At 41.2% G+C, this 17,898-nt stretch overlaps 1 protein-coding gene across 1 annotated transcript; it reads left to right on the top strand.

Annotated features, from left to right (window-relative positions):
• The first annotated feature begins 11,654 nt into the window (after window positions 1-11,654).
• LOC100259646 (protein THYLAKOID FORMATION1, chloroplastic) lies at window positions 11,655-16,096 on the top strand. The gene is made up of 6 exons (XM_002275650.5): window positions 11,655-12,152; window positions 13,074-13,341; window positions 14,017-14,233; window positions 15,228-15,343; window positions 15,745-15,830; window positions 15,941-16,096. The coding sequence occupies exons 1-6, from the start codon at window positions 11,954-11,956 to the stop codon at window positions 15,952-15,954; spliced, it is 900 nt and encodes a 299-aa protein (XP_002275686.2). The 5' UTR covers window positions 11,655-11,953; the 3' UTR covers window positions 15,955-16,096.
• The last annotated feature ends 1,802 nt before the right edge of the window (window positions 16,097-17,898 follow it).

Raw genomic sequence — 17,898 nt, 5'->3', positions numbered from 1 at the left:
ATTGCATAATATATAACTTGTTTTAATTTCTTTAGAAAAAGTTAATAAATTTTTTATAAGATTAATAATTTTTTAGAATTATGATTTGGAATTTAACTTTAACTTTAACTTTGTATTTTTTTTTACAATTAAAATAAAACTAGATATTTAAACTTTCAATTAAGACAAAAATAGGAAGTTGTCCCAAACTGATCCTATATTAATCTTAATAAAACTAAAGTAAAAAACATAAAGTTATTTCAAATTTAATAAAACTAAAGCAAAAACATAAAGTTATCTTTAACCTAATCTTGCCCTTTGTCCATGTTTTGATATAGAGGGAACTGTTATATCTAATTGGTAAAATACCATTAAATCTAAAGATGATTGTAAGACGGGTTTTTTTGAGTGCGAGCCTTGTTCTACCTGGTCCTTCATGGGACGACTTTAAAATTTAAATAAATGGATTAAAAGTGAGTTTGAAATTTTAAAAAAAACTTGAGACAAGTTGGGGGTGGGTTCAAATACTATCTTGTCCTACACTACCCGACCCAATAAAATATAAAATTAATTTAATTTTTATTTTCCTTTTTTACATATAATAATAATAATAATAATAATAATAATAATAATAATAATAATAATAATAATAATAATTGTTGATACCTCGCGCTCCTAGTGTTCCACGTAGTTGCTGAATGGATGGACATGCGATCTCAACCCATAAAGGTTCTTGATTCAATCGTTATACCTGCAAAAGACATCCGGACAGGGTGTCCGGACGCACCCTCCAGTGGTTTTGTTAGCCATGGTTAGAGAGGGAGATATAAATCAGTTGGCCTTTTATTAGGTATCAAGAGATTACCTTCCTTTTTGTGTGAAGGATTATATATAGTGTCAGGAGTACTGTTCCTCTCATTAATGGTGAGGAGATATTTTATGTTTGTCATGATGACATTCGGAGGCAGCATGGTCATCGCCACCCTACTGGCGGCTGTCAGAAACCGTGATAGGTGACGCTGCTGTCAAAGATCATGGGAAGTGATCATGTAGAATGATTGTGGGAAGTGACTTGTTGTCACTTCATGTTGTCCTCTCACCCTACAGGCGGCGGAACGTGGGCCATGACAGGCTGTTGTGGTAACGTGTGAGATTTGCTTACTTCAGTCAATGATCCGAACCATTGTATTCGGATGGAATATGTTGATAATCCGGATGTATTTGTGTAAGCCGTCCGGATGATATGTTTATTAGTGTCGTTTGATCTTCCTTGAGGTAGTCCGGAGAAGCGTGCCATGTGTGCTTTATGGGAAGACCCGGATGAGGATGATCCGGATGACAATGCGTGCCACGTGTCACTATAAGATGTGCGCCACGTGGCACGGAGGGAGGGGTCCCTACAATGCCCCCCTTTTTAACTTGCCTATTTTGCCTTAGAAAAAAGGGGCGGGTTTAAAAAAAAAAAAAAAAATACTTGGTTTTTGAAAACGATGTTGACTTTTTGTCTGGTTGGGCCACGTGGCGAGTGGGGGTGCGGAAGCCAAAAAGGTATTTATGATGAGCCGCCGACTCTGGGTATTCCCAGGCAACATGTCGTTTCAATGATGGCATTGTTGGGCGTTTGGCTTTCCGAGGGCTTGTCTCCCTATAAATAGCATACTATGCCCATTGTTGCTTTTTTTCCACTGCGTTTTTTTTCTGAGATTTACTTTCTTCTTCAACTTTTGTGCGTACCTTCGCTTCTTCTGAGTGAAGCCCTAGAATTGCTTGACGGTGATTTGCTGTGTTTCGACGGTGCTTGCCTTGCATTTTGTAAACCCTGCCCTTCGTTTACACTCGGTATGTATTCCTTGTGTCTTATTCTTGCCTTTGCTGTATCTTGGTGTTGTTGGTTTGTTTGGGCGAGTGTCGTTTATGACTAGGTGTCTTAAGGGTTTCCGTTGCACCCCTGTGTTTTTGTGGGTTGGGGGTTTCTTGTTGGGGTGGAGTCAAGGATTTCGAAATGGGTACATTGGTGGTGCGAGGTTTTCTGAGTGTTGTTATCGTTTAGGGTTTGCGGGGTTGTTTGGCTATATTTGACTGTTGCACTTCTTGTATGTAGGTTTCGGTTCAACCTCGGGCTGAAAAATGTCTTCAAAGAAGAAAGCTACTTCATCTTCCCGGGCCAGCAATGTCCGTGAGAAAGCGACTGACAAATTGGATGTGAAGGAATTCCGGGACCGGTTCTGCATCTCGAATGGCGTGATTGTGGAACTACTGAATGATGAGGAGGTGCCTACTTCGACTGAGAAGTTTGAGAAAAATACCATTATCTTCTCAAATGAACAATTCAACGCGGGGCTCCGCTTCCCTCTGCCGGCGTTGTTCAAGGAGTTCCTGCATTTTACCCAGATTCCTCCCGCCTTCATTCACCCCAACATCGTCCGGGTGCTGATGGGATGCAGCATCATAAGCATGCTGTACAACCTCGACCTTACACTGTTGGAGGTGTTCTTTGTATATTCGCTGAAGAAGGTGAAAAATGACATCTTCACCATGTCCGCTCACCTGCCCTCCCTTCAATTGGTGACGGAGCTGCCAGACTCGACGAAGGGAGGGGCGAGGGGACACGTGGCGGTCCAGGGTGGATGGGCGGGGTTCTCAGGGCGTTCGGGGAGACCTTTCTCTCCAAACTACTCTTTAGTGATTCCGGGTAAGTTTGCTTTGCGACTGTTGTCTGGATTTTACCTTGTTGTATTTTTGTTGATATTTTCGGATGGTATTCTCAGCCTTTGTTGCTGTCAATGCAAGTCCGGAAAAAAGGGGCCACCTTGTGGACTGGGTGGAAAAGGCGTCTTTTGCCTCTCTCAATAAACTATTTGAGATAGACGCCAAGGAGAGGCACTACAAGACGCTGCTCACTGCGCGGAACCTGATGACGGTCGTCCGGGAGCCCCAAGAATATGTTGTCAACATTCTTCCCAGGAAAATGCCAAAGGAGGTAGTGCCTGGGGAGCATTATACTGTGAAGGATCTCCCGGTTTACCAGGAGTTTAAAGAAGCTGACGCTGAAAAACGCCGAGCACTCCTGGATAATCGGGAGAAGAAAAAGAACGAAGGAACCCTTCGGAAGGCTCCCGGACAGAAGCGCAGCGCAGCCTTTCCTGCAAATAAAGCTCCGGCGAAAAGGAGGAAGCTGGTGAAGAATGGGAAGGGGGTGAAGGAACCCACCCCTCCCAAGGATTTTGCCCCTCCGCCAATTACTCATGAGGCGGAGGTAATAATAGAGGAGCCAGTGAACCCTGCTTCTCACTCTATCTCAAGCGGATCTGGACACGTCGCGGGGCTGAACCACTCAAGTACATCCTTGGCAGCGGTTGCCCTTCTGGCTAATTTGGCTGAGGAGGCTGCGTCCATCAACCATCCGGACTCCTCTAATCCGGATGTCGATGCAGCTGAAGCCATTTGTGCGACCCCGATGGAGGAAGCGGGGGCAAAAAGCCAAGGTCAGCCTTCTGACGATCCGGATCGGCTGGCTTTTGTTCTGGTGAAGGGGCCACCTTCAAAGAGGCCTCGCTCGGCGCGCAATCTGAGGTCCGGACTCCTCGGGCGGCTTCAGGATCGTCAGCAAGAGATCGAAGTTAGTTGTTCATCTGCCTACAACGCTCATCCGGAGGGGGGCGAAGTAGAGGTGGCAACTAAGACTCTAGCCGTCCTGGTGGTTCCGGATGAGGATGCGCCCAGCAAGCCCCATCCGGCCGAAAATGTTGAGGCTCCGAATCCGGAACAAGAGTCTCCTTCTATCGCCTCATCAAGTGGGAATCTTGTTAATGACGCGTCTTGCACCTCTGCTAGCCCTTTTAGCTACGCGGAGTTGGAAGATAAGCTGAAACAGATTCCACCCGATTTGATCACTGTCATGCCTTCAGCCAAGATGTTCGAGATGGTGGAATCGGTATATTGTCTTTGTGCTTTTTGATTCTTTGTCATTCTGATATGTGTTTGTGGTGTGATTTCTAACTTTGTTTTTTTTGTTTGCGTATTTGTCTGCAGCTGGTGAGTGGTCTCCGCGGCATGGCCAATCAATACGATATTTTTACTGACTTGCTGCGGACCACTGATTACATGAAGGCCTTCGCCGCTCGGCACAAAGATACTGAAGATCAGTTGCGCCTGAGACTGGCAGAGGCTGAAGCCAGCTTATCCACCGCCCGGGGGGAGAATGAGGCCCTCCGGGCAGATTTGGCTGATGCAAAGAGCCGGGAGGAATCAATGGAGGCCCGCCTGCATGAGGCAGAGGATGAGATGGCCCGGCTGCGGGGGGAGGTGAGGCAACTCCGGACCGAGGCTTCAATTGAAAAGAAGCAGAAAGAAGATTTGCAGTTGCGCTTAACAGCGCAAAAAGAAGAGCTTGAGCGGGAGTTTGCTGTAGAGAGGGAGGAGCTTGAAGCGGACTATCAAAAACAAGTGGATGATACCTTCATCTTCGGCTATCGTTGCTGTATGAAGAAGAACGGTATAAAACGAGATGTCCCTTCAATTCCTTCGGGCGAAGAGAAGAAACTTTAGGCCTGCTCCCTGACAGCTTTTCTTTTTGCAATTTTTTCTTGTAATCTTCTTTCTGTATTTCTTGTGGTCCGGAGACCTCTTTGTACATACATTTATATATCAATAAAATACTTTTTCATTGATAGTATTGTTTTAAATTAGACACATTCCATGGTCTAAGTAATGGAGTTCCGTCTAACTTTTGTAATTGATAGGCTCCACTTTCACTTGCCTTAGACACTATATAGGGTCCTTCCCAGTTAGCTTGGAATTTTCCTGCGCCCACTTCAGCAGTGTTTTCAAAAACTTTTCTAAGGACTAGCGTACCATTTTTGAAGCTTCTGGGCCTTACTTTGCGATTGTAGTGGGCGGATGCTCTTTGTTGATAGTCTGCCATCCGGATGGCTGCACTTTCTCTTACTTCATCCGTCCAATCCAAATTTCTTCCTAATTCCGTGTTTGAATCATTCTGCTTTGCTGCGTCAGTCCGGACAGTAGGAAGACCTATTTCAGTAGGAATGACTACGTCCATTCCATATGCGAGGGCGAAAGGAGTGTTTCCTATTGGTCATCCGGGTGTGGTTCGATAGGCCCATAGGACGCCGGGTAACTCCTCCACCCACTTCCCTTTGGCTTGTTCAAGCCTTTTCTTTAAGGCAGTGATTAGGGTCTTGTTTGTGGCTTCTGCTTGCCCATTACTTTGAGGATATCGCGGTGTGGAGTATGAATTCCGGATGTTTAACTCCGAACAGAAATTCCTGAAAGTGATGCTGTCAAATTATGGACCATTGTCAGCTATGATGGCTTGGGGAATTCTGAAACGGCAAACAATGTTTTTCCATACGAACTTGGTGACATCTTTGTCTTTGATACTAGCATACGCTTCAGCTTCCACCCATTTACTGAAATAGTCTGTGGCAACGAGTAAAAATTTCTTTTGGGCAGGTGCAGTTGGGAGAGGTCCCACTATGTCTATGCCCCATTGTGCGAAGGGCCATGGGCCTGAGATTGATTTTAATGTTGCTGACGGCATATGTGGAATGTGAGCATACTTTTGACATTTATCACATTTTTTGACATAGGCTGCCGCATCCTTCTTCATTGTTGGCCAATAGTATCCTTGTGAATGAGCTCTATGTGCTAGAGATCGTCCTCCCGAATGATTCCCACATATTCCCTCATGCAACTCAACTAACACATACTGGGCCTCTGAATGTCCTAGGCATCGAAGGTAAGGTCCTATGAAGGATCGCTTGTACAGGTGCCCCCCAATCAGGGTGAAACGGGCAGCTTGCACCCAGACTTTGTGTGCCTGTTTGAGATCTCCGGGTAGATTGCCTGTCCGGAGATATTTTGCAATTTTGTACGTCCATTCTTGATGGTCCGCTTGGTTTGCCTCAATGGTGTTGCAGGTGGAGTTCCCTTCAACAGAAGGGTTGGTTTGCACATGTATAGGCAATAGAATAGCTTCTTTGATGGGGAGGGAAGCAACTATACCGGCCAAGGCGTCAGCGCGCCCATTGTCAGTTCGCTTAATTTTTTCTATTGTCCATTCGGTGAATTGCTGCAAGGTGTTTCTTACTTTAGCTAAGTATCGCGTCATGCGTGCGTCCTTAGCCTCATACTCCTTCTGGACATGCCTTACGACGAGTTGTGAGTCGCTGTAGATCCAGAGTTTGGAGACGGATAGAGCAAGGGCAAGGTCTAATCCGGACAAGATGGCCTCATATTCTGCTTCATTGTTAGAGGCAGAGAATCCCAGCCGGATGGCTTGCTCCAAATGTTCCCCAGTTGGGGACTGTAGTAGGAGCCCAACTCCAGAGCCTGATGAGCGTGAGGCTCCGTCAACTCGCAGAGTCCACCATTCTTGTTTACTTGATTCGTGGTGTTGGCTGGGTCTTCGGGAATATTCTAGCACGAAATCAGCCATTACTTGGCCTTTCATGGACAATCTGGGTTGGAATTCGATTCCAAACTCGCTTAATTCAATGACCCATTGTAGCATTCTCCCGGTTAAGTCTGGCTTATGCAGAATGTTGCGAAGGGGCTGGTCAGTTAGTACGATCACTGGATGAGCTTAGAAATAAGGGCGGAGCTTTTGGGCAGCGCTTCGAAGGGCTAAGGCTGTTAGCTTCATTTTTGAATATCTGGTTTCTACATCTGCCAATGCCCTGCTGACGTAGTAGATAGGTTTCTGCTCCTTGGGTGAGGGGCAGCGGAATAGAACGGCGCTGATTGCCCATTCTGATACTGCCAGATACATGTACAATTTTTCCTTTGGGATGGGGCTGCTCAAGATGGGTGGTTGCATAAGACAATGCTTAATCTTTTCGAAAGCGTTTTGGCAACTGTCCGTCCATCCGTGTGCTCTAGCTTTTCGTATTGCCAAGAAGAAGGGTCGCAATTCATCAGTGAAGCGGGCTATAAAGCGCCCTAGTGCGACGAGCTTGCCTGTGAGCCGTTGTAGCTCCTTCTTGTTCCTGGGAGGGGGTGTTTCCATGACTGCCTTGACTTGATCCGGGCTGACTTCTATGCCCCTTTGGCTGACCATAAATCCCAGAAATTTGCCAGCACTTACGCCAAATGCGCATTTAGAAGGATTTAGCTTCATGTCATACTTTCGTAAGAGGTGAAAAACTTCTTGAAAGTGAAGGACATGTTGCTCTCGGGTTTTGCTTTTAACCACGATATCATCAATATATACATCTACCGTGTGGCCTATCAGAGGTTTGAAGATTTTAGTCATCAATCTTTGATAAGTGGCGCCAGCATTTTTTAGTCCGAATGGCATGACTTTGTAGCAATAGAGGTCGTGTGGCGTTATGAATGCTATCTTTTCTTCGTCATCCGGGGTCATGGGAATTTGATGATATCCGGAGAAGGCATCCAAGAAAGAGAGCATCCCTTGCCCGGAAGTGGAATCCACAATTTGATCTATTTGCGGTAAGGGAAAACTGTCTTTTGGGCATGCATTGTTGAGATTGGTGTAATCTACACAAACTCGCCATTTTCCTTCCTTTTTGGGTACCACCACTACGTTTGCCAACCAATCCGGATAAGACACTTCTCTGATGAATCCGGCTTCTAGCAATTTGTCAATTTCGTTCCGGATGACTTTTTGTCTATCCGGGTGAAAGCGCCTGATTTTCTGCCGGACGAGTTTGGCAGTTGAAAAAACGTTAAGCCTGTGCGATGCGATAGAGGGATGAATTCCCTTCATATCAGAATGTGTCCATGCGAAGATGTCACGGTTTCGTTAGAGGATGTTTTGCATGCTCTGAGTTTCCTCTTGTGTCATGAGGGAACTGATATTCGTGAAGTGAGTGTTTTCCTCCGAAATTTGGATTGTTTGTAAGGGATCTGCTGCCGGGGGATCTTTGTCCGCCGGACCCAATAATTGCTATTGGTCATGTGTATGGCTGGGTTCAGGGGGAGATGCATCCTCCTGGTTGGCTCCTGCTTCTCGTGCTATCTGATAGCATTGGCGAGCGGCCAGCTGGCTGCCATATAGGTCAATTTGCCCTTCGTTGGTGAGGAAACTCACCATTTGATGATATGTAGAGGGGATGGCTTTCATGTAGTGAAGCCATGTGCGCCCCAAGATGATATTGAAGGGTGATAGCTCTTGTACCACCGAGAATTGTACGTTGAGAGTGACTGGGCCAGCTCGGATCGGCAGTACAATGTCTCCCAAGGACGTAGTTGAAGACCCATTGAATCCGGATAGGATTCGTCCAGGGTTTTTGAGGCCTGTGAGACTGTGTCCCATGTGGCCAACGACTGATGCTTGCACAAGATCGACCGAATTGCCTGGGTCAATCAAAATACGCCACACATCGAAGTCCTCAATTTCCAGGGATAAGATGAGGGTGTCGCGATGTGGTTGCAGTGTCCAGGTGGGATCTACTGGTGGGAAAATGATTGTCCCATCTATGGGGCGAGGGCTCCCTTCAGTTAGCCCAGCCCGGATGGAATTGACGTGTTCGCGTACTGATGCGGCCCGCAACAATTTTTGCCTCTTTCACCTGGAGTCGTACTCCTCGTCATATGGACCTCCGTTAATATAGTTTATAACGGTCTTGGGGGCGACTAGGGCCCTGGGGGTTACAGGATTGTGATGTTGAGAAGTGACTTTTCCTTCAGTATCTGAGCGGAGATATTGCTTTAGATGTCCTGTCTTGATGAGCTTCTCGACCAGATACTAGAGGCTCCTGCATGTTTCTGTCGTGTGACCGTGTTCCTTATGGAAGGCACATCTCTTGCTACGATCCCTTGTGGATGGGTCTGTTCCTTGGGGTCTTGGCCACCTGAAGTCAGACGGACCTTGGATCATAGGGAGAAGTTTTTCATATGATATGGAAAGAGGCGTGAGGGGCGGCCTATCCGGGCGACTCAGCCCCTCCTGCCTTCAATCAGACGGCCTTGGCCGGTCCGGAGGTTTGGCATTTCTTTCCGCGTCACCTCTAGACGGCCGTCCGACAACCAACACTTGCTGGGTGGTTGCCCGCACGTCATCTTCAAGCATTGAATATTTGTTGGCTCGTCTGAATAAGTCATCCATCGTTGTAGGAGGCTTTTTAGCCAGTGATTCGAAAAATGGAGTGCCTGGACAGATGCTTCGCTTGAAGATCTGTAGGACAGCATCCATACTGCAAGCCTCTACTTGAAGCACGGATTAACCAAACCGTTTCACGAATTCCCTTAAGGATTCGTTATCTTGCATTTTTATGTTATGGAGGGTGCCGATATTTTGCTTGTGTCGAGCGGAGCACAAGTATTGTCCCACGAAAGCTTCGGACAGATCCCTGAAATTGCCAATAGAGTTGGGAGGTAGGCGATGAAACCATGAGAGGGCCTGTCCTTGTAGGCTGGCGGGAAATACTTTGCATAGTAGTGCATCGTTGCCAATATCGAGCGTCATGAGCTATCGATAATGCATGATGTGATCGAAGGGATCGTTGGTTCCATCGTATGTGGAAAATTTTGGTACGAGGAATCCCCTTGGGGGCTCGTAATGGATGATATGAGAGCAGAAGGGTGTGGAGAGCATGTCATCCAGCCTTCTACTGATGGAGCCAATGGGTGGCTCGTTTGAGAGGTTTCCCCTAGCCTACTGTACCGCTGGGTGCGAATGAACGTTCCGCATCACGGGGGTGACTACGGGGTCACGATGCGGGTGAACGTTTTGCACCATGGGGGTGGCCATGGGGTCAGGGCGTGGTGCCCAGGTTGTGGCCATTGGTGGCCTTGATCTTCCAGGCTCTTGTGGGCCTAGTCTTGCGCGCATCGAATTTGACAACTGAGTTTTTTTATCACGTTGTCTTTTCGCTGAAAAGTGAGTAGAGTCTGAGCTTTCCTCACGGGGAGCTCGAGGCATAGGCGTGCGTGGCTCATGAGGCCTTACGTTGCATGCTCCTGGGATAGCTCCTGTTGTCCCAGGATATATTGATTCCGGTTCTTGTTGAGGCCTTGAGTTTGCTACTTGGCCTCTTGAACGCTGACGTCAAGGAGGGCCTGATGTTGAAGCCTGGATGTGTAATACAACGTTTTCTTCTCTCAATCTTTCTGTCTCCTGGAGGAGAGCTCTCAGTTGTCATTCGCTTGCCAACTGCCTTCTTTCGATGGTTTGACGCCATTCAAGATTATCATCCCCTCCCCTACCAGATGAACGGCTTCGAGAAGGTGTGGCCATCTTTGCCAGTGACTGAATCAAAATGAAAAAGCTTCCCACAGACGACGCCAATGTTGATACCTCGCGCTCCTAGTGTTCCACGTAGTTGCTGAATGGATGGACACGCGATCTCAACCCATAAAGGTTCTTGATTCAGTCGTTATACCTGCAAAAGACATCCGGACAGGGTGTCCGGACGCACCCTCCGATGGTTTTGTTAGCCATGGTTAGAGAGGGAGATATAAATCAATTGGTCTTTTACTAGGTATCAGGAGATTACCTTCCTTTTTGTGTGAAGGATTATATATAGTGCCAAGAGTACTGTTCCTCTCATTAACGGTGAGGAGATATTTTATGTTTGTCATGATGACATTCGGAGGCAGCATGGTCATCGCCACCCTACTGACGGCTGTCAGAAACCGTGGTAAGTGACGCTGCTGTCAAAGATCGTGGGAAGTGATCATGTAGAATGATCGTGGGAAGTAACTTGTTGTCACTTCATGTTGTCCTCTCACCTTGCAAGCGGCGGAACGTGGGCCATGACAGGCTGTTGTGGTAACGTGTGAGACTTGCTTACTTCAGTCAATGATCCGGACCATTGTATCCGGATGGAATATGCTGATCATCCGGATGTATTTGTGTAAGCCGTCCGGATGATATGTTTATTAGTGTCGTTTGATCTTCCTTGAGGTAGTCCGGAGAAGCGTGTCATGTGTGCTTTATGGGAAGACCCGGATGAGGATGATCCGGATGACAATGCATGCCACATGTCACTATAAGATGCGTGCCACGTGGCACGGAGGGAGGGGTCCCTACAATAATAATAATAATAATAATAATAATAATAATAATAATAATAATAATAATAAAAAATACTTTTTAATAAAATAAGTTATAATTTTTTTTAATATTTTAATTATTTGTAAAATATATTTATTTGAATGTAATTTAAAAATAAAATTTTTTAAAAGAAAGTTAAACATGTATGTGAGGTATGAGAAATTTGTATACCCGTCCATCCCATTTAATTTTTTTAATGGGATATGAATAAAAATTGCTTTGAATAAATGAGGCGGGCTGGGATGGAGACAACCCATCCCAAACTTGCCCCTTTGTCATCTCTAATTAAACTTGACTAATGTTCCTCCAAATTTTTATTGAAAATAAGGATTAAATAAATTTAAGTCAAATAATCTTGTTTTAAAATGTCAATTTGTCAAAAACCCGAATTATCTCTTGAAATGGGTGGATTTGTTTAATATAATATATAAATATCTTTAATTTTATTGGGAGAAACTAATCATTTTTGTTTAATAATATATTTCATTTATTAAATTTCTTTTGTTTTATATAATTTTGGCTGGGCCCAGCCCACTTGAAATGGACATGTTGCCACTTCGAGCTTCAACTAATGGTAACCACAAGTGGTGAGAGTGAGAACATAAAACACACAACTGATGATTTAAACCGACGGGAGGTCTCCGTCACAAGAATGGACCACGTGGCAACTTCGTACTGGCTCCTCTTTAAGATCACGAAAATTTCGTACACTCGGATAAGCCTCTCTCGTGGCCTCTCTTACTTTTTTTCTCTCATTTTCTCGAGAAAAAGAAAAAAGAAAGTCCAATTTCTTCTGCCATTTTTCTCACCTTCATGACTATGAGAAAGCGTTTCCGACTTTGATTTTCCTGGAAAATTTTCGCATTTCTAACCCTGTAACGCAGTGTTTCTTCCTCTCTATCCCTTTTTTTCTCTCCTCTTCGGCTTCGCTCTGAAATGGCGGCTGTGACTTCTCTATCTTTCTCGGCATTAGGTCAATCTTCGGAGAGGAAAGTTCCCGTTCCGACGACTCGCTCGTTCGCTTCCGCCTTCGAGGCTTTTCGTTTCCGTGCGAATTTTTATGCCGTGGGCGTTCGATCTTCGAGTTCGAGTTCGAGTTCTCGGATGGTTGTTCAGTGCATGTCTAGTGTAACAGGTGAGAATTTCTTGAATCGATTGCGATTTGTCGATTTTGTGATGTGTTTGATTGCTGAGGAAACGGAGGAAGAGAAGGAAATTTAAACTATTAATCCAAATACGTTTGTTAGTTTAGCTGAGTGTAGGTTTCTGGTTTATTGGCGCCAAATAACGCAAAAGAAATTAAAGGTCTCGAAATTGCAGTTCAGTTTATTTTCCTGTATTTATGGGGAAACAGTCGGAAACTATTCGATTTTGCTACTCGTTTTTTCTATTTTTGCAACCTTTAGAGTAGTCGTAGCTTGAATTAGAGCGTTGGTTGGCCAGAACTTACTCTTAGATTATGCATCTTTGAGAAATTAATGTGGTAAATCAAAATCTCTGAAACAGAGCTAAATGTACTTTAATTTACCGTATCGAAGTAACTTCGCCCTTGATTAGGTACTGTTGTACTTGCAATGCTTCTAGTTGAATACATTTTCATTCCATGATTCCTCCCTTTTCATTACTTGTTCCTTTTGCTCAGCAGTTGATGATTACCTTTTTTTTTTTCGGATTTTTTTTTTCTTTTTTCTTTTGTTTTGTTTTTGCATTTGGTTTTTTAGATTGAAAGTTTTTCTAAATGTTGCCATGTTCTGTGTTAATCTTAGAAATTTCTCTTAAAAATACCAAGGCAACTAATAGTGCCTATGAAATACCAAGCTGAGTACACTCTCAAATCCCACTGGTGTGTGTTTTGTCACCCAATCAAATGTCCTTCAGGCATAAGGAGGTTCGGGGATAAAGCTGACAAGATTTTTACTGCTTTTGATTCATTCATTCTTTTTATCTTGTTTTCATTCTTACCTGAATAAGAAGTATACATATTGAAGAACAGATGAACAGATAGATTGCTTAGCTATTTATTTGGTCAGCATTTGTTTATTTAATTTGTTTTCAGATGTGCCCACTGTATCCGAGACAAAGATGAATTTTCTGAAAAATTATAAACGGCCAATCCCTAGTATCTACAACACTCTGCTGCAGGAGCTGATGGTACAACAACATTTGATGAGGTACAAGAGGACTTATCGATATGATGCTGTCTTTGCCCTTGGATTTGTTACTGTATATGATCAACTCATGGATGGGTATCCAAGTGATGAGGATCGAGATATCATCTTTCAAGTGTATATCAAGGCATTGAGGGAGGATCCGGAGCAATACAGGTCATCTAACTAATTCCCTTATCTTTCTTTTTAATTTTCTTATTGTTACTATGTCTAATCATTTTAAAAATGGGCAATTAGGGTGTTTTGGAAATAATTAATATTAAATCTAGAGCAACACTGCACTTGAATTTTCTTTAAACAAAATGTGAACGAACATTTAGACACAAGGATCATGTTGTAGAACTTATGGTTTCCTTCTCTTTTCTTTCTTCTCCATTTTTTTGTGGGTGAGTAGGGTTGGTTTGGTGTGTGAGGAGATAAGCAAACAAATTTCATGAAGAATATGAAGTCTACAAGGTAGCACGGATGCATAATAAAAGCCCACCCAAAAATAAAATAAAATAAAATGCAGAAGCATAAAGAAAAGTCTAGGTAGTGGCCAATGTCAAACTTCTAGTCTCTATATTAATCTCTATAAAACAAGGGGGTATAAAATGGAGTCTCTATGAAAATCCAAGAAAAAGGTATAAGATACATGGGATTGGAGAAATACTGTAATCATTATATGACTACAATCAATTTCTTGTTGGGAAGCTTAAATGTTGGAAGAGAATCACTGTTGATCCACATAGAAACATTTTATAGTGCATGCTTTATGGCCATTTCTGTTATATTTGATTTATTCAGTCATATATTCGATTGAATTTGACTATGTATTTGTGTTCATTATAGAAAAGATGCACAAATGTTGGAAGAGTGGGCTCGGTCTCAGACTGCTAGTTCATTAGTTGAGTTTTCATCTAAAGAAGGAGAAGTTGAAGGAATTTTAAAGGATATTGCAGAAAGAGCTGGGGGGAAAGGTAGTTTCAGCTACAGTCGTTTCTTTGCCATTGGGCTATTTCGTCTTCTTGAATTGGCAAATGCAACTGAACCCACTATTTTAGAAAAGGTTGGATCTCTCATGCCTTACATAGAATTATAGTAATTTATGTGATATATGTGCTTAAATAAATTCAAGCTTTGATGATAGTTCATTGGGTTTGTGACTTCAATAATCTGCATCCTGCTAATAAAATTTGCTCATAGATCTAATTAGATTAATGGTTGCTATTACAATCTTCTCACAGCTGTCTTCTCAACTCTGTAGCTCCAAGTTTGAGAAGGTTTTACTTTGGTGACATGGAAGATGCATATGATGTCTATCGATTACACTGTTTCTTTTTGTTTAATTTGTGAAAGATCTTTTCATTTTTGAGTTATGTTATATCAAATGTTTGCATTCTCTATGTGGATCATGGATTAGCTTAAATTTGTCTAGCTCCTTTGGTTTTATCGCATGTGTAGGTTGGAGATATAGTTTTGATATATTTTGAACAATCTACGATGATATCATGGCCTTTTACTGGAAAATTTTAATTTTCTTTTTCATTTTTCATTTGTGTCAGAACATTGAAATATCTTAAGTTTTTGCTCTATGGAATTATCTTTTTACCAATATGTCACAAAATTAACTTGTAATGTTCATCTAGAAGTTTTCCATACTATCAGATATTAAAAGTTGTGTCGAGGCAAACTGCCTTGGTTATCCTTAATGGATGCAGATGCCATTGATGAGAACAGTTCTCAAGTTTGACTAGTTTCAATTCCATTTAACTGCATTCTTAGTTCTGGTGAGAAGGTGAGGCTTAAGAGGCATAGTTGGGTTAATAGCCTTGTTTGTCCGTGTTGGAAAATGTCTTTTTTTTGGCAGTCCATGTAACTGAACTGAACTCAGTAGGTTCTAATTCCAGCTATTTGAAATCCAACTAGCTGGTCACATCCTATGCCTTTTAGCTCTAATGTCTACAGTGGAACAAATGACTTTGCTTCGATATGAATCATTTTAAAAAGTTTAGGATTTTGACTGATGGTTTGATATTCACATTTTGTTTCTTGTCTGACAGCTTTGTGCAGCCTTCAACATAAGCAAAAGGAGTGTGGATAGGGACCTTGATGTATACCGCAACCTGCTTACCAAGCTGGTTCAAGCAAAAGAGCTTCTCAAGGAATATGTGGATAGGTAACATCAATTTCCTTCAAGTTCCAGTTGAGATCCACTTTCCAATTTCTGACATAATACTAACTGGTTTTTGTCACAACACACAAACATGATGGTTGCACCTGGTTTTGGCCAAAGCTTTGCAACCGATTGAAATTCATAGAATGATAAACATTTAAAAACTATAAGGGTCCTCTGATATTGAACCTCCTGGAAGGATAGAGCAGAAAGATGCATAAATTATTCCCACTCTTCATCAGAAATACATTTTTCTTTACATGGCACACAACTATTTGAATCGGTTTGGCTGTGTACTTTTTCTAGAGTCCCAAGTTTTGAAGTTTCCCATAACTGTGGGGTTTGCTTCATGGATCATTGTTACCAAGGCATTAATGGACTTTCGAATTGCTCGTATTCTGCAGGGAGAAGAAGAAAAGAGAAGAAAGGGTCGAGTCTCAGAAGGCTAATGAGGCCATCACAAAATGCTTGGGAGAATACGAATACACAGGTCAGTAATGCAATTTTGCAGGATCCCCTGCCATGCAATATCTATTGTGAGTCAAGAGTTTAATCCTCCAAATTTAGGCGCCTTATATCAGCATATGGTTTGCGTTCCAGGTGTATTTTGGTGATTCAGATACATCCTATCTCACCTTGTTAATTTTTTTTTTCCTTTTTCCCCTATTATATTAAAAGAATTTTCCATTGTACCATGCAAATGTATTATGTTGCTCATTAGTTGATACATGAAATTCCCACATAAGAATTGGCAATTTTAATAGCAATCAAAATCTCTCCATATGCATCCTGTCCTCATGGTCTTCATTTAGTTCCTTATTTCAAATTCTTTGATTTTGTTACATTCCGAAAAATATTTTATTGTTCATCAGAGTTGACTTTCTCCAAGCATTTGAAGCCATATCTCATATATGTAGATGAAAAAAAGGAAAAAAAGAAAAAAGAAAAATTGTATCTGTGTGAGCACTTTTGTGACACCCGGAACCCAAAGACCAAGCTTTTGAATTTCTAGTGTCAAACCCTAGAACCAAGACATGAATGACATTGACTAACAAATCCTCCATGTAGCTTGCTGACAACTACCTCAAAATGATTCAAATCAATTATCGAGCATAGAATAAAGGTTTTAAATTTCTAATCCAAAGCTAATTCAAGTATCTCAACAATAAATTCAAAGATTATCTCGAGCACTTAAATAAAAATTCTAGAAATTGATATTGAATTCAGTCTTAAGTTAAAAATCCTAAATAATCAACTCTAAAATTGTTTCTAAAAGAATCACCCTTCATAGCTGAAAAAGGTAATAATAGGTGGTTGTGCTCAACAGGTCAATAAGGAAAAATAGTTTGATAAGGAGGATCAAGTATGGTATAGAATTTAATATTAAGGTTATGTTTGGTTCTAAAAAATTTTGAGAAAAAAATACAAGCGAACTATTTCAAATTTATTTTATTTATTTTAACTCATCAATATAATAATTAAATAATTTTAAAATGTATAAGGTTTTAATTATATTTTATTTTCTTTAGTAATTTTTTTAATAGGACAATCAATTATGAGAAAATCATTTTCTTTAATATTTTTTTTCTTTCCTTAGTATTTAACCTAAGAGATATCCCATCTTTGTAAAAATCAATTTACAAGTAATTTCTTTTAAGTTAATAATTAAATTCACTTTCTTTGAAAAATTAAATACTTTCAATTTAAAGATAAAACAACATTATAAGTTTTGTATAAAGTAGTTCATATTTAAAAGAAGTTCATAAACAAACATTTTACTAAATAAATTAATCTTATCTATATTTCTAATTTTTTTAAAATAAATTAATCCTAAATTTGAATCTTTTCAAGAGAATACCTACAAGATTCAAAGTTATTTATTTTATATAATCACTAAAATGGAATTGAAATATTAAATCTATAGATTAGATGCTTACCTTGAAAGATTAATCTAGAAAACACTACTCTCTTTCTCTTTGTTTTGTATTTTACTCATTAGAGATCTTTCTCTTTGTTTTGTATTTTACGTTTCTATAATGAGAATGGAGATTTGTGAAGGGGGACTAAAAATATTTCACTTATCTTCTATCTTTTTTTTTTTTCTTTATATTTATTTTTATTTTTAAAATTTAAAATTATATAAACATCCTTAAATTCAAGGTAGGAATGTTACAACTTTGATACCAGGAATATTAGGGAAACTTGAATTATTGTAATTGCTTGGATATTCTTTTTTAGTTTCTAAGATTTTTTTATTTTTAAATTCTAGATCCCTTTGGATATGTTTCAGGATGGGAAAAAAAAAAACTAAGCTTGTGTTTGGTTTTGTCATAAAAATGATTTATCAACTTTAAATATGATTTTTTTTTTCACATTTTCTTTTCTTTTATTTTTTCTTTTTATTTTCTTTTCCCTTATATTTTCCCTCAAATTTTTCTTTTTATTTTATTTTATCTCATATTTTCCCTCAAGTTTTCCTAGGACTAAATAGAGCCTTTGGCTACTTAGGAATTCAATAATTACTATATCTATTCCCTCTAAAAAGGGAATAGGTCGGG

This window comes from Vitis vinifera, chromosome 12 (assembly GCF_030704535.1).
Source record: "Vitis vinifera cultivar Pinot Noir 40024 chromosome 12, ASM3070453v1".
Lineage (NCBI taxonomy): Eukaryota > Viridiplantae > Streptophyta > Magnoliopsida > Vitales > Vitaceae > Vitis > Vitis vinifera.
Note: the sequence above shows the minus strand (reverse complement) of the source record. Positions and strands in the feature narration are given on the sequence as shown.